This window comes from Anolis carolinensis, chromosome 2 (assembly GCF_035594765.1).
Source record: "Anolis carolinensis isolate JA03-04 chromosome 2, rAnoCar3.1.pri, whole genome shotgun sequence".
NCBI classification, from domain to species: domain Eukaryota; kingdom Metazoa; phylum Chordata; class Lepidosauria; order Squamata; family Dactyloidae; genus Anolis; species Anolis carolinensis.
In genome coordinates this window covers 144,636,955-144,651,452 of record NC_085842.1, presented here as the reverse complement: position 1 = coordinate 144,651,452, position 14,498 = coordinate 144,636,955, and the positions used below count along the sequence as shown (strand labels likewise).

The following is a 14,498-nucleotide window of genomic DNA, read 5'->3' as shown; positions in this document are numbered from 1 at the left end:
TCATCCTCCTGGAGGATGTTGAAGCAATAGTTGGACAAGACTTCAGCCTGTAGCCAGGGACCATAGAAAAAGATGGGGTTGGAAACAGCAACCCAAATGGCATCCTGCTTCTCACCAAATGTGTGGGATACAACCTTGTCATCACAAACACACTCTTCCACCAGAAAAACATTCTTAAGACAACATCATGGAAGCACCCCTGGTCAAAGCATTGGCACCTCCTAGACTATGTAACTATACATGTCAGAGACCACCTTGATGTGCTCCTCACGAGAGCCATGACTGATGCTGATGACTACTGGAGAGGTTAATCCGATCCACAATGGCCATCAAGATTGCCCCTAAACGCAGACTCCAAGGAAGAAAGATAAGGCAAAAAATGAACACCCAAGCCCTTCAAGAACCCTCCAAAAGACCACTTCTCCAAACAACACTCAAGGATCATCTACGCATAGGACACCCTGAAAATACTGAGGAACATTGGAACAAACTGATGAGCTCCACCATCACAGCCTGTGAAGAAACCATTGGATATCAAACTAAGAAACATCAAGACAGGTATGATGAAATTGAGAAAGAGAAACAAAAGTTAATTGATAAGAAAATGAAAGCCTTCCAAACATGGCAGAGAGACACCAACTGCTAAGAAAAAGATATATTTCATGTAAAAGTTGAGATTCAAAGAAAGACCAGAGAACTCAAGAACATCTGGTGGACAAAAAAGGCTCAAGAAATCCAACATCTTGGTGATGTCAATTTTTCTTTTCTTTTCAGGAGTGACTTGAGAAACTGCAAGTTGCTTCTGGTTTGAGATAATTGGCCGTCTGCAAGGACATTGCCCAGGGGATGCCATATGTTTTGATGTTTTTACCATCCTTGTGGAGGCTTCTCTTATGTCCCCGCATGTAGCTGGAGCTGATAGAGGGAGCTCATCCGCGCTCTCCCCGGGTTGGATTAGAACCTGGCAGCCTTCAGATCAGCAACCCAATCTTCAAGTCACAAGGCCACCGGGGGCTCTGGTGGTGTCCATGATGCATGGGGATTCTTTGACTCCACAAAAGTCATCTATGGACTAAGAAATCATGGCACCCCCTATGGTCATCAGATGAAACCAAACTTTTGAAGGATAAAATTTTAATTGCACTATATTGGAAAGAGCACTATCACAACCTTCTTAACTACAGTTCCAACATGGCCGAAGAGGAACAGTGGATATGATCTTCACTGCACGACAGCTCCAAGAAAAATGCAGGAAACAAAACCAACCTCTGTACATGGCATTCGTTGACTTCACAAAGGCATTCGACATAGTGAATTGTAGTGCTCTCTGGACCATCCTCCAAAAAATCAGATGCCTTGGCAAATTTGTTAACATCCTCCATGATGACATGATGGCAACAGTCTTGGACAGCAGTGACTTCCAAAGTGACCCATTTAAGGTGTAAACATGGATGTGTTATTGCCCTAACCTTATTGTCCATCTTCATCACTATGATACTGCACCTTGTTGATGGGAAGCTTCCCACTGGCATGGAAATCACCTACTGGACAGATGGCAAGCTATTTAACCTCAGCAAACTGAAAGCCAAAACCAAGGTCACAGCAATATCTTTTATAGAATTCCAGTATACTAATGATAGTGTGGTCTGTGCTCATTCAGAAGAAGACCTACAAGCCACTCTAAACACCTTTGCAGAAGCATACAAAAAGCTTGGCCTCTCACTGAACATCGAGAAAACCAAAGTGCTTTTTCAACAGGCACCAGCCAATCCTGTTGTGGACTGCTTTTCTGATTCTAAGGGACAAGGAGGACAGGTGAATGAAGAAGCAGCACTTGGGGCTTTGGGGCTAAGTGGTGAGGAAGAAGAGGAAGAAGAAGAGGTGGCAGACATATCACAAATCCCCACATTTCAGGAATGGCGAAGGGAGAAAAAACCAGGAGACTAGCTAGGTTAACAGAGAAAACGCTGAGCAATCAGACCGCACCCTAGAAACAGCTGAGCTCTGGGCTACAAATTAGCAGCAAAGCCAGGAGCTAGAAACTGACCTACTTCGGGGGAGTTCCTGTTTCAAGCACAGTGTCTTCATTCCCGCGTCGGATCTTGCTGAAGGCTCTTGGCTATTGACGTTTGTTTTTGCACCCTGTAAGCCTGTTTATCAAAGACTCTAGTTTCTGTCTAATGTGAAGACTTGTTTTTTTACATTTGCTTGAAGACTGTGCATTACCATTGGGATTGTACTTTCTGTTTCACTTATTGCATTATCTTTATTTTGGCTGAAGTAAAGCCTTTTTATTTACTTTTCACTTGGGTTTAAGGCTGTTTCTGGCATAAAACTGGACAAATCCCTCTGTAATTCCAGAAATACAGCCTAATGGTGTTAATGTTAGAAAATGTTTACTATCTCTGTTACCTTAGCAGTCACCTCTCCACAAAAATCAAAATCAACACTGAAATACAACATCATTTGAGCTCTGCGAGTGCAGCACACTTCCGAATGAAACAGAGAGTGTTTGAGGATTTGGACATTTGTAGGGAGACCAAGATGCTTGTTTATAAAGCTACTGTCCTCCCAAACCTGTTATATGCCTGCAAAACATGGAACATCTTCAGATATCCGCTCAACTCCTCAAATGATTCCATCCGCGTTGTCTCCCAAAAATCCTGCAAATCTCTTGGGAAAACAGGCAGACAAATGTCAGCATCCTGGAAGAAGCAAAGACCACCAACATTGAAGCAATGATCCTCCTCCATCAACTCCACTGGACTGGCCACGTTGTCTGAATGTCCGATCACCGTCTCCCAAAGCAATTACTCTACTCCCAACTGAAGAACGGAAAACAGAAGGTAGGTGGACATGATAAAAGATTTAAAGATGGGCTTAAAGCCAACCTTAAAAACTGTGGCATAGACACTGAGAACTGGGAAGCCCTGGTCCTTGAGCACGCTAACAGTAGGCCAGCTGTTACCAACATTGCTGTGGAATTCAAAGAGGCACAAATGGAGGGCAAAAGGGAGAAATGAATCAAGATGAAGGCGTGTTAAGCCTACCCTGACTGAGACCGGTTTCCATCTGAAAACCGATGTCCTCATTGTGAAAGAATGTGCAGGTCAAGAATAGGTCACCACAGTGGGAGGACTTCCGGGTGAGCGCAATGGCGACGGACGTGGGCTCCTAGGGCTCTGGGAACCCAACTCGAGACCGGCGTCTATCGGGGCCCCAACCCCCGGTCCTGCCGTGGATCGAAGCGACAGAGATTGGCGTAGCCAAGGTCTACTCCCGACGACCCCAAAGATCTGCCGTTCCTCAAGAACGGCGGCTCGAGAGGGTCCGGGATCCCTGGCCAGCTAGACGCGGTTCGTGAAGCAGGAACTTTTCCTGCACAAGCCGCTCGCCGCGCTCACTTCAACAACAACAACAACACAGAAAATACACAGAGAATATACGAAAATCGGGCACAGGGGGGGGCCCGTAAAAACGTAAGTAAGCTCTGTTGGATCGCTAATTTCCTCGGGAGGTGAAAGTAGGATAAACAATTAAACAATTAAAATAACAAGAACAACATCGACAGATTGAATGTGAGCTGACTGAATGGCTATAAGTAGCAAGTTTGTCTATCCGATCAAGCTGAGGGAAAAAAAAAAAAGCGGACTAAGAAAAGACAGATCTAGCGATCATTTCCCTCTTTCTCTATACACGGCAGCAATTTAAAACCGGGGAAACCAAATGAGAAAAGTCAACCTTCGGCCATTAGTTTTGCATGGGCTCCGATATTAAGGCAGCGAATAAGAGATAATCAGCGCAAAGACTGACCTTGAAAGAAGGATTAGCGGTGTTGTGTCTTCAGTTCTCAACTCCCACGCGCCCGGCAAGAGGTGGAGAGAGGTCTCCACCCCGAGCCGGAAGCGAGGGAACGCTAACGAGGGAACGCCGGAAGCGAGTCACCCCGCACCAGGAAGCGAGGGAACGCTAACGAGGGAAACACACACCATAGAGCGGCGGAATAGACTCCACTCCTTGGAAGGCTGTCTGATAGCGCGCCTCGTAGAGGTAAATTAACAAAATAAGCTGCCAATTAGGTGAACAGTAAACACCACTAGGAGCCCTCAACTGGGACGTCGGGGCGACTGGGCGGTGCTTTATGTTAACGTCCAACCACTAAAAGCAGAGACCACAAACAACATAAAACCCAGACACCAACAGAATCAAGAAGGGGACAGTTAGACAAGACCTCAAAGAGAAGAGACACGGAAGGCATAGTCCCCGGATACATCTGGTGGACCAAGAAGCATCCAACTGAAAAATACAAATCAAACAGAACCCGTACTCAATATCCAATATAAATCAAACGGAGACCAGAATGGCAACATTCCGTGGAAAATGGGACAAAGATACAAAAGAAGCTAAGTCAACACCAAGGAGGAACTCCTTACCAGAGGATGTCAACTGGAAAGATCTCCTTCGGGAAATCCAATCCATATCAAACAAACAAGACTTGCTTCAAAAGGAAATACACGAAATAGCTCGGAAACAAGACACGCAACACAAGATATTACAAGAGGACATGGCTGATCTCAAAAAAGAAATTAAACAAGAAGTGAACATGATAAAAACGGAAGTTGTAAAAAACATCCAAGAAATCTCGGGACTAAAACTCCAGAACGACAAAATGGAGAAAATACAACTAAAAATGCAAAGGAAATTAGAGACACTAGAAGCTAAGAACAGCAGGATAGAGAAGATACAGGATAAATTAGAACAAAACACTACAGATTTCCAACTAAGACTCAGGAACATACAAGAAGAGCCAAAAGAAAATATTAAACAAATTTCAGCTCAGATAATAGCCAAAATTTTAAATTGTACAGAACAGGACGCATCTGAACAAATAGATACAGCCCACAGGATATACACAAATTATGCAAAAAAAAACAAAGTAGCTAGAGATACGATTGTCCATTTTGTAAAAAAAAGCACAAGAGAAGAGGTCTTCCGAGGCTCCAAACGTCAACCAACGATATACAAAGAGAGTAAAATCATGGTGTACAAAGAATTCCCGCAATCCACATTAAACAGCAGAAGGAAATATCTGTTCCTAACAGATGAACTGAAACGGCTTCAAATTAAATTTAGATGGGAAAGACAAGAAGGATTGATGCTAACATATAAAGAGGAGAGAGTCTGGATAAAAAGCGAGGAGAAAGCTGACGAATTCTACAGGAAATTAAAAAAGGATATACTACAACAAACCAAGCAGCAACCACCGAGCCTGGAAAAGAACCCAAGGCAGGCAAAGAAAAGAAGACAAGACTCTCCCAAAGAGATACAGATAGCCCTATTCAATGAAGATACTGAAGATAATCCAGAGGAAGATGTGGAGGAGGAAGAAGAAGGCGCAGTGAGTGATATATACATTGATGACTAATTTACCAGGTGCAATAAGAATCTTCACAAACAATGTAAACGGTTTAAATTCAAAAATTAAAAAAAAACGATTATTTAATAATCTAAGGAAAAATAACTATGACATTATAGCGCTACAGGAGACACACATAGCCGCTAAAAATGCCAACTACCTAATAAACAATAGCTTAGGGAAAGCCTTCCACTCTCTAGACAAAAAAAAAAAACGGGGAGTATCTTTATATATAGCAGACAAACTTAACCCGGTGGAAGAATTCAGGGACCATGAGGGTAGGACCATTGCTGTTAAAATATTAATGGGTAAAGAATCTATATTGATATGTAACATTTACATGCCAAATGGCCCAAAACAGAATTTTGTTAAACAATTAAGAATTAAGATTAATGAGGCAGAATTCGATCACCTATTAATAATGGGCGATTTCAATGGGGTTATTGACTCCAAAATAGATAAATCATCACATAAGACCAATAAAAAAAATATTAAAAGCTCTCTTCCGAGAAATCTATTTCAACTCATGAGTGAATTTGATTTATGGGACATTTGGAGACTAAAGAACCCCAACCAAAGAGACTATACATACTACTCGAGCAGACATCAGGTATGGACCAGAATCGACATGATCTGGACCTCCAAAAGTCTAGCACCTAAGATTGAAGAAATGAAAATACAGGTAAGAGATATCTCGGACCACTGTCCTATAACGATGTCAATAAACAAGAAAGACTATAGAGTAAATTGGAGACTAGACAACAATTTGATTAAACAGGAGAAAGATATCGAAAACTTAAAGCGGTTAACTAAAGAATATTTCCAGTTAAATGACAATGCAAATGTCGCCCCACAAATTGTGTGGGACGCATATAAGGCGGTAGTAAGAGGCTTTTTTATACAACAAAAAGCAAGAAAAAACAAAATTAAAAGCCAAAAAATACGCTCACTCCAAGAAAAATTAGAGAAACTCGAGCATAGACTAAAAACAAACCCTAAGGAAACCAATATAATCCCAAAAATAAAACGATTACAAAAAGAAAGGACCAACATACAATTAGAAACCATAGCCAATCAATTAAAGTGGACGAGACAAAACTCATTTGAAAATGCAAACAAACCGGGGAAATGGCTTGCCAGACTAATTAGGAAGAAAACAAACAAACAACAAATTATAAAAATCAGTGCAATGGAAAAGGAGGTGTTTACAGACGATGAAATTAAAGTAGAATTCCTGAATTACTATAAAAATTTATATAAAAAAGAAATAGTTAACCCAGAAGAGATAACAAGTTACATATGCAGACAAAAATTACAAAAAATATCTGATACCCAAAGACTAATCCTGAATAAAGAAATTACCGAAGAAGAAATCAAAAAAGCCATCCAGGAATTAAAATCAGGCAAATCACCAGGCCCAGATGGCTTTATAGCCGAGTTCTATAAAATTGAACAAATAGAAGTAACTCATTATTTAAAGAAAATCATGAATATAGCATTAAAGGAAGGCAAAATCCCTGACTCATGGAAACAAGCAGAAATAATTTTAATCCACAAAGACGGAACAGATTCGAGTAATGTAAGGAATTATCGGCCCATATCACTACTAAATAACGATTATAAAATCTATACAAAAATCCTTGCGGAAAGATTTACAATTTTCTTAAAAGACTGGATCTCAGAAGACCAAGCAGGCTTTCTACCCAACCGTAGTACTAAAGATAATATTAGAATTATTCTAGACACTATAGAATATTACGACCAAAACCACCAAAAGGAAGTGGGATTTCTATCACTAGACGCGGAGAAAGCCTTTGACAACGTCAATTGGGAATTTTTCAAATTTTTATTTGCAGAGTTAGACATGGGAGTTTTCTTTCAAAACGGGATTAATGCAATTTATTCTAATCAATTTGCAAAAATTAAAGTCAATAACGTGTACACCGAAAACTTTGTAATACAAAAAGGAACAAGGCAGGGCTGCCCGCTCTCTCCCCTAATTTTCATATTCACACTAGAAATCTTAATGAGAGCAATAAAAGAGGATAAAAACTTAATAGGCACCAAAATTGGAAATCAAGAACTAAAACTACGCGCCTTTGCCGACGACGTTATATGCATATTAGAGAATCCTAATGAGACTATTAAGGACTGGCTAAGAAAGATAGAGGAATTCGGCGTATTAGCGGGCTTCAAAATAAATACTAATAAGACAACAATACTTACAAAAAATATGACAAAAAAGAGACAACAAGAACTAAAAGAGATCGCGGGATTAGAAATCGTCAATAAAATTAAATATTTGGGCATTTGGATTACAAATAGAAATAACCAACTTTTAGAAATAAACTATAAGACAAAATGGCAAGAGATAAAAAGAGACATAGAGGGCTGGAAGCATCTGAAGATTTCACTCTTGGGAAGAATAGCTATTATTAAAATGAATATTCTGCCCAAATTGCTATATTTGTTTCGTAATATTCCCATTATTAGAGGGAAAAAACTATTTGCTGAATGGAACAGAGAAATAAAGAAATTCATCTGGCAAAACAAAAAGCCTAGAATTAAATTCTCCACCATGATCACACCCAAAGAAAGAGGGGGCTTCGATGTACCTAGTCTACAATTATACCATGATGCCTGTGCACTAGAATGGACAATAGATTGGGTTAAATTAGAAAAAACTAAACTACTGACAATAGAAGGATTCAATTTGCGCTGGGGCTGGCATGGATACCTATGGCAAGAAAAAGATAAAGTCGATAAACAATTTGGAAATCATTTTGTAAGATCAGCCCTAATTGGAATCTGGAAAAAATATAAGAGATATCTATATGAAAAAACCCCTCTCTGGTTTGCTCCCTTAGAAGCCACGCAGCGGAGACTATTAGGGTGGCAGAAATGGCCCACGTATAGAGAAGTCATTAAAATAGGTAACATGCCGGGAATCACCCCCCCCTTAAAGGACATAGAGGAAATTAAAAAACAGTACAAGAACTTTACATGGCTCCAATTCTATCAATTAAAAGAGTGTTACAAAAGAGATAAGGAAATTGGCTTCAACACAAACACAAACTTCTGGGATACTTTACTCAAAAGAGAAAAAAAAATTATAACATTAATCTATAATAAAATATTAGAATGGAATACGGAAACGAATATAATTAAAGATTCGATGCTAAACTGGTCAAGGAATATTGGAAGACCGATAATGATGGACGAATGGGAAACCATTTGGAATAAGAATATGAAACTATGTTACTCTACTGAATTAAAGGAGAACTGGCTAAAAACCATGCATAGGTGGTACATAACACCCAAAAAAATAGGCCTTATGTATAAAGACAGCGGTAAGAACTGCTGGCATTGTGGAAAACAAGTGGGCTCATATTTCCACATGTGGTGGGGATGTAAGATAATTAAAAAATTTTGGTCAATAATCCATAAAGAATGTAAAAGAATTTTCAAAACTAATTTCGAATGTAAACCCGAATACTTCCTTCTAGGTCTATACAATTTCCAAATAGAGAAAATTGGCAACCCAGAAATAGGGAAAGACAATAAACAAAAACTATTTATCTATGCTATTACTGCAGCTAGAATAGTCCTAGCCAGAAACTGGAAAGAAGGGAAAAACCTCAGCAAAGAAGAATGGATGGAAAAACTATTGGATATCAGAAACATGGACAGACTGACCTTTCTTCTCAAAAAATCTACGGGACAACCAATGAAGGAAACAAACTGGACATTACTAGACAACTACCTACATGAGACTACGACCTGATGTGAAACATGGACTGGAAGTTAGTCGATTGGAAGTCTCCCTCTAACCCCCCCCCCCTCCACCCCTACCTCTCTCTACCTCTCCCTCCCCCCAGCTGAGCCCTCCCCTCTTCTTTTCTTCCACCCCCACCCTTACTCCAGCCCCCCTTCCTATCCTTCCCCAAACCCTCCTATTATGGACACTTCGTTTTTTCCCCACCCCCCTCCCTTCTCTCCCTGCATTCTGCCTCCCCCCTTTTTTATACTGATGTTAACTACCAAACTCAATAAAAAATTATATTTTGAAAGAATAGGTCACCACAGTCACCTATAGATTCACCGCCAAGGCCTTACACTTGGAAGGCCATCCTAATCAGACACAAGTGATTGCCAATAATGATGATCTCCAGAACTCATTCACAGCTACTTCTGCTCTTACAAAATCAGAACTCAAAAGGAGATAAGCAAAAGCTAAATAATAAATGAATAAACAAAGAATAAATAAAAATGGGCAAGCAGTGTGACCCAGTATAATTAATTCATCATTTCTTAGAAAATTTTCTGTAATTTCAAAGTAGCACACTGTCAGATAGAGAAAATGAAAGGGGCTTCTTCCAGAACTTTTCATCCTCCACTCCACCTCTTCACATGTCAGTCCTCATAACATGATGGGACGATACATTTCTCCCAGGCAAGACCTATTCCACGGGTGATCCATATGTGACACAAGAGTCACTAGCAGCTCTCTTGAGCTTTTCATCTGTAGCCTCTGACATTTCAAGGAAGAGACAGTCCAAGAAAGAAACTTGCCCTTAACTTTGCCCTCTTCCCTTCCCTTCTCCCAGCTATATACAAAAGGAGGAGAGCCAGAAAAAAGAGATGGGCCATGGGATGATCTCTGTTCCCAATTCTGATGGGCTGAGGATTTGCCTGGTGTGTTTTGTTGGGTTGATTGGCAAAGGAATTGCCTGGTGTGTGTGTGCGCATCCCTGTAGATGTGATAGGAAAATGATAGCAGAAGCATATACTGGAGAGGGCAGAGAAAACTATCAATTGCCAAAGAAAAAAAGGAGGATAAGTGTGCAGCAAAATGGTATTGGGGGGAAGCAACACTACTGAAAATGTGTGTGTGTGAGAGAGACAGCGTGTGTAGCTTTCAGCCATGTTGTGAGGGTTTTTGCTGCATGTGGTCAAAGGCTCAGACACTTCAGTCACCCCAACATGCTCCATTGACTCAGAAACCGCATATTTGGTTGCATCTCAGTCCAGAGAATTTGTTACAGCATATGAACTGGAAAATGCAGCAAACTGGAAACATCAATGAACAGAGTGACTACACAGTCCCTGGTGCCCAGCCCTGGGGGTTAACACAGACTGGACAAAGCCAGCATGTCACAGAAATAATATTTAAAGAAAACCTGACTCCTTGCTCACACTGAACATCTCTATATTCCAGAGACATTAAAATCTAGTGTCAAATGACACAACAAGCTAAACTGCCTACTTACTCTAAAATGCAAGAAACAACGCTGGCAATGACTATTTCAAAGAAAGACACCCAGGGTGAAATCAAGCAAGAGCTGTCTACAAAGTCCAAAATACTAAAATTGTGTTATTTTTTTCACTTGTGATTTGAGTTTGCTCAAAACTAAAAGCCTTGCAAAAGATAACCCAATACTCCTCCTCAGGTCATTTAGTGGTTAGGTAAACCTCCTGGTGCGGGACATCTGGCATCCAATACATCAGAGATGGCCTCTTATAGCACGAAAGCAGCCCTAAGCAAACAATTATTATATGGAAAGAGAATTAGGTCATGATGTAGGAGGAGAAAGGAGACAGAAAAAAATAGCTTAGTCATTATGGGGGAGGGGGGGAGACAAGAGAGAATAAGATGAGAAAATGGGTTAGACAAAGAGAATGCAAAATTAGAAGGGTCCCCAGTGAAAGGTGACTGTATCAGCTTCCAATACTGTTTAAAATAAAATGTATTTTCTGCAGCATCTACCATCCCTAGCAATCCCTACAATGGCATATAGCCTTTTCTTGTCACACGAGCACAGGTTTTTGGAGCAGTGAGCAGCATAAAAATATGAAGCACAGACGTGTATTGGTAAATATTCAGGGACAAACACCATATACACATTAGGAAGTCCTGACTGCCTGAAGTTCCCTTTCACATGCACATTTAGAAATTTGCATTTAGAAATATCTCCAAAGAATATTTTACTGTGTTTATGACTGCAAACACATATACGCGTGTGTGTGGTTGTGTGTGTATGTGACAAAAATATTTGCAACATACAGTATGGATTATTATTATGGGTTTGATATACTTCCATATGCATGAATAAATTAGTCTGTATTTGGGAGGGAAAGGGGATAATCCACTTTTTATCATTTTTAACCACTTACAGAATGGTTAATAGCTTTTGCACTACCCTAGAGTAAGTGATCTTGAATATATGATGCCTACATTTACTGCTACAGTGTAAGATGAATTGCTTGGGTATTCCCCTGAAATGCAGTAAGACTGGAATAAATCAAATGAATTCTCTCACATTTCTTATGTGAATCACTTGGATTCACTGGACTTATCCCTTTGTCCTACAAACACAAACAGCCACTGAGGCAACAGTGAAGAAGATGGAGGCATTCAGTAGATATATCTGTATATTGTGGGAAATTACAGATACCAGAAATAATGAGTGGCAAATATCTTTTTTCTTTCGTAACTGGCTATATTCCAAAAACAGAGAGAGACACTTTACAAGATGACTACAGTATAACTACAGAACATGGCACAAGAAAATGTTTATGTCACCCAAGACCAAGGTTGTGGCATAGAGGAAGTGGCTGTTGGCCATAGTGTGTTCCATTCTGTTTTCCCAATACAAGGAATAAATAGTATGTTTTCTACTCAAAAGATGTATGGGCAGGAGACTTCCACTCATATTCCACATCACCAAGAAACTTACTCCAACTCTAGTCTGGTTCAATCCACCACACTGGCTCTTATTTATCATTGTGTGCCTTCAAGTCACTTCTGACTTTTGTCAACCCTAAAGCAGGGTTTTCTAGGCAAGATTTGTTTAGAAGTGGTTTGCCTTTGCCTTACTCTGAGAGAATGTAACTTTCTGGCCCTCTGCCAAATGCCTTTTCTCCAGCCATGTCTTGGTAAAGATTAAACTGTTTGAGCATTTTGATGCCTTCTCCCAAAGTTTTGACTGTGTATTTTTTCCATCTTTGTGGAATAGTATTGTGGCAGGGAAACTCCACATAAATCTATTTCCAGCCTTGTTTAGACCAGCTATTTTATTGGTTGGGTAAATTATACTAAATTAAGCTTCCTTACTTGGAAAACATATTACACATTCAACTAGTAACCATATTCTGATTGCCACATAAACAGTGCTAACAAGTTATTGTCTTTCTGTGACTAATTTTATTGTCCTCCAAATCCTGCCCTTAGAAAGACAAACATTGAAAGGGATGAACTGAGTAGAAGAACTTGCCAAATAACTACACTGCATCTTTGTAAATACTTTTACTTAACAAGTGAGAATTGAAAGAAAGCAATTTTCCTTTTCCTGCAGCCTGCCCCCCTACAACACACTCTTGCTTTTCTGATGACGAGTTTCTGTTTGCCATGCAAAATCTTATCCTATTCTGGTGAAACAGGAGATGGCAAAAGTATATATATACATAGTACAGTTTATCATCCACTACATGCTCACACTAAAGTAGGAGAAGTCAGAAGGGCTCTAGAGTAGGTGGTGCATAAACAGTGTGATACTATATGAATACAGATTAGAACTGTTCCTATAAGACTGAGCAGAGACATCCAGCCTCTTGTGCAAAATAATGATCCAACAGCTGAGCAGTTCAGTTCCTCTAGCCCTTTAGAGCCACCATCCTTGTTTTCTGGCTACACTGCTGGCAAGGAACTTATATACAGAGAAGACTTTCGAAATGCTTTCTTACAAAGGGATGGAAACAGAAATGAAAAAGCAGAGACCATCCATAGATGTATTCACTGGAACAACATATCAGTGGTCCATATGTGTCTCCCCCCCCCCCCCCGGCCATTTTTTTAAGACTTCCTTAAGGACTTTAAGCTTCACTCACATATCTTCCAAATCTTGGATTTTTTAAAATTTGCCCCTAAATTGCGCCCCCTAATTTTGACAGTGTTATTGCCTACTTCGTTGCATTGGTAGATTTATCTTAACCCTAAAATGGGCTTTCCAGATTCTGGAATACTTCCTGAAATACTCCTGCTACCAGCAATCAGAAAACCAACACTTTAACAGTGAACCTGGCAAAGTTTCTTGAGAGACACCCTGGGCACCAGTACTCAGAATGCAATTCTTCTAAGGCCAATTCAAGCATGGCAAACTAGGAGAAAAACCTACCTTGCAACAGTAAAGAGGCTGGTGTAATAAGGCCCTGAAAAATAGTAAAATGATCTATAGTACCCCTAGGCTATGGAATGGCACTACCAACCATTGTGGTGGACAAGTAAATAAAAACGGATTCAATCCAAGGCATAAAAATGAGGGGGTGATTCTTCAGGATCCATTAGGAGGCTAATACACCCTCTGCCCAGATGCTCACAATTAACTGAAATATATGTGTTTTTGGTTCCTTCCCACCCCTTGGTATTGTTTTTCTGCCCTGAAAGTCTACCCAAAGCAGCTTTGTAAGCCAAAAAATTCTCTTTATACTGTAAGAATCAAATAAAAAGTTGTTATACCCACATTCAGCATCAATGACGAGAGGCACATATAAAAGAAATACAGATGTTGTCTGCCTTCAAATCATTTCCAACTTATGATGCCCTTAAGGCAAAACTTATCACAGAGTTTGCATGGTAAGATTTGTTCAGAGGGGGTTTGTCTTTGCCTTCCTCCGAGACTGAGAGAATGACTTGCCCAAGGTCATCCAATGGGTTTTATTGACTGAGTATGGATTTGAACCTTTGGTCTCCCAGTGCCCTAGCCCAATACTCAAAGCACTACACTAAACTGACTCTAGAAATCAGTACAGTATATCTTACCATAGAGGAGGAAAATGGGTTCAGGTGACTTATCCATATCCTGTTATAGTTGATGAGCAACTTCAAGACTTCTGATATTCTTTATGGTTTTTCTCTCAAACTTGGACTGGACAGTCCCCATACTCATAACTTCAAACAGATCTCAGGATATTCTAAGCCATCTTCTATAGTATGTAGGGACACCAAATAAGGCCACAATTAATCTCTTTCATGATAACAACATGTAATTGGGATGACACTGATGATGGAGCCTTCAACTTTAGG

General features: G+C 40.0%; 2 protein-coding genes across 8 annotated transcripts in view; one reads left to right on the top strand and one right to left on the bottom strand.

Moving 5' to 3' along the window:
• The window catches only part of shisa6 (shisa family member 6), a 418,823-nt gene that overhangs the window by 360,296 nt on the left and 44,029 nt on the right, over positions 1-14,498 (bottom strand). The window lies entirely within an intron of this gene.
• On the top strand, positions 3,690-9,402 carry LOC134297123 (uncharacterized). Its single transcript, XM_062974010.1, has 2 exons — positions 3,690-5,398; positions 9,013-9,402. Exons 1-2 carry the CDS (start codon positions 4,361-4,363, stop codon positions 9,019-9,021), a joined length of 1,047 nt encoding a protein of 348 aa, XP_062830080.1. The 5' UTR covers positions 3,690-4,360; the 3' UTR covers positions 9,022-9,402.